General features: G+C 66.0%; 1 protein-coding gene across 2 annotated transcripts in view; it reads left to right on the top strand.

Annotated features, from left to right (window-relative positions):
• Nucleotides 1–1192: 1192 nt before the first annotated feature.
• The window catches only part of NAGK (N-acetylglucosamine kinase), a 4857-nt gene continuing 4161 nt past the window's right edge, over nt 1193–1888 (top strand). For both annotated transcript variants that reach the window (XM_041402819.1, XM_041402820.1), the window contains exons 1-2: nt 1193–1264; nt 1557–1641. In XM_041402819.1, coding sequence (XP_041258753.1) covers nt 1236–1264; nt 1557–1641 — 114 coding nt within the window. In that variant the 5' untranslated portion in view covers nt 1193–1235. The remainder of the gene's footprint in view (nt 1265–1556; nt 1642–1888) is intronic.

Genomic DNA, 1888 nt, shown 5'->3' with positions numbered 1-1888 from the left:
GGATTTGGGGATTTGTCACGGGGGGGTACGGGGGATTTGGGGGATTTCTCACGGATGGGCACAGGGGATTTGGGGATTTGTCACGGGGGGGTACGGGGGATTTGGGGGATTTCTCACGGATGGGCACAGGGGATTTGGGGATTTGTCACGGGGGGGTACGGGGGATTTGGGGGATTTCTCACGGATGGGCACAGGGGATTTGGGGATTTGTCACGGGGGGGTACGGGGGATTTGGGGGATTTCTCACGGATGGGCACAGGGGATTTGGGGATTTGTCACGGGGGGGTACGGGGGATTTGGGGGATTTCTCACGGATGGGCACAGGGGATTTGGGGATTTGTCACGGGGGGGTACGGGGGATTTGGGGGATTTCTCACGGATGGGCACAGGGGATTTGGGGATTTGTCACGGGGGGGTACGGGGGATTTGGGGGATTTCTCAGGGGTAGGCACGGGATTTCTCACGGGTGGGCACAGGGGATTTAGGGATTTGTCACGGGTGGGTATGGAGGGATTTGGGGGATTTCTCGGGGGGGGTATGGGGGCATTTGGGGATTTGTCACGGGTGGGTACGGGGGATTTGGGGGATTTCTCAGGGGTGGGTACGGGGATTTGGGGGATATCTCACGGGTGGACATGGGGCGATTTGGAGATTTGTCACGGGTGGGTACGGGGGATTTGGGGGATTCTCAGGGGTGGGCATTTGGCCCTTGGGGGATTTCCATCCGTCATCCACAGGGAGATTTGGGGGATTCTCAGGAGTGGATATGGGGGCATTTGGGGGATTCTCACGTGGGTACGGGGGCATTTGGGGATTTGTCACGGGTGGGTACGGGGGATTTGGGGGATTCTCACGGGGGGTACGGGTGGATTTGGGAGATTTCCCCCAGTCCGTGGGGTGTTTACCCCAGACACGCGTGGGGCAGTGTCCTGAGCGTGTCGCCGAGCCAGCAGAGGCCCGTGCGCGGGGCCGTGTCGCGGGTGGGGTCCCGGTGCCATCGCGGGGTCCCCGGGAGGGGACGGACGGGGACAGGGAGGGGACACAGCGACGCGGCTCCCTGCCCATATATGGAGATGGGCGTGTCCATGGGTGGAGCCACACGAACGGGCGTGTCTATGGGACGTGGCAGCTGATGGGCGTGGCCACCAGCCATAAATGGCCATGGGCGTGTCTCTGGGTGTGGTCACGCCCATGGGCGTGTCCGAGCGCGGGGGGCGGGGCCAGTGGCGGCCGCGATGGCGTCGCTGTTCGGCGGCGTGGAGGGGTGAGGGGCGCGGCGCGGGCGGGGGGGCTCCGGGGGCTCCGCACCCCCATCCCCATCGCCCCGCCCGGGCACCCCCAAACCGGGGGGGCCGGGGGGAGGCAGCCGATGGAGGGGGGCTCGGATGGACCCCCCAGGACCGGCTGCTGCCCCCCGGGTGGGGGTCAGCACCCCCCATTTCAGGGCCCCCCGAAAGGGGAGATGGGGGGGGCGGGGGGGCTCAGCGGGGTCCCCCCGCTCGGTGGGACGGGGGACAGGGGGGTGGTGCTGGCAGTGTGCCCCCCTCTCTCCGCAGCGGGGGCACCCACTCCAGGGTGGTGCTGGTGTCCGGGGATGGCCAAATCCTGGCCGAGACCGAGGGACCCTGCACCAACCACTGGGTGAGCTGGGGGACAGCCCTGTCCCCAGGCTGGGGTTTGGGACACGGGGACGGGGGGATGGGACACGGAGAGATGGGATATGGAGATGGGTTTGGGACACGGAGCGGGATGTGGGACACGGAGTGGGGTTTGGGACATGGGGAGGGGGTTTGGGACACGGAGAGATGGGATATGGAGATGGGTTTGGGACAAGGAGTGGGATGTGGGACACGGAGCGGGGGTTGGGACATGGGGGGGGGGGTTTGGG

The sequence above is a fragment of the Onychostruthus taczanowskii genome, unplaced genomic scaffold (genome assembly GCF_017590055.1).
Source record: "Onychostruthus taczanowskii isolate IOZ18803 unplaced genomic scaffold, ASM1759005v1 scaffold2, whole genome shotgun sequence".
Classification (NCBI taxonomy): domain Eukaryota; kingdom Metazoa; phylum Chordata; class Aves; order Passeriformes; family Passeridae; genus Onychostruthus; species Onychostruthus taczanowskii.
The sequence above is the reverse complement of the archived record's forward strand: the minus strand, read 5'-3'. Positions and strand labels throughout refer to the sequence as shown.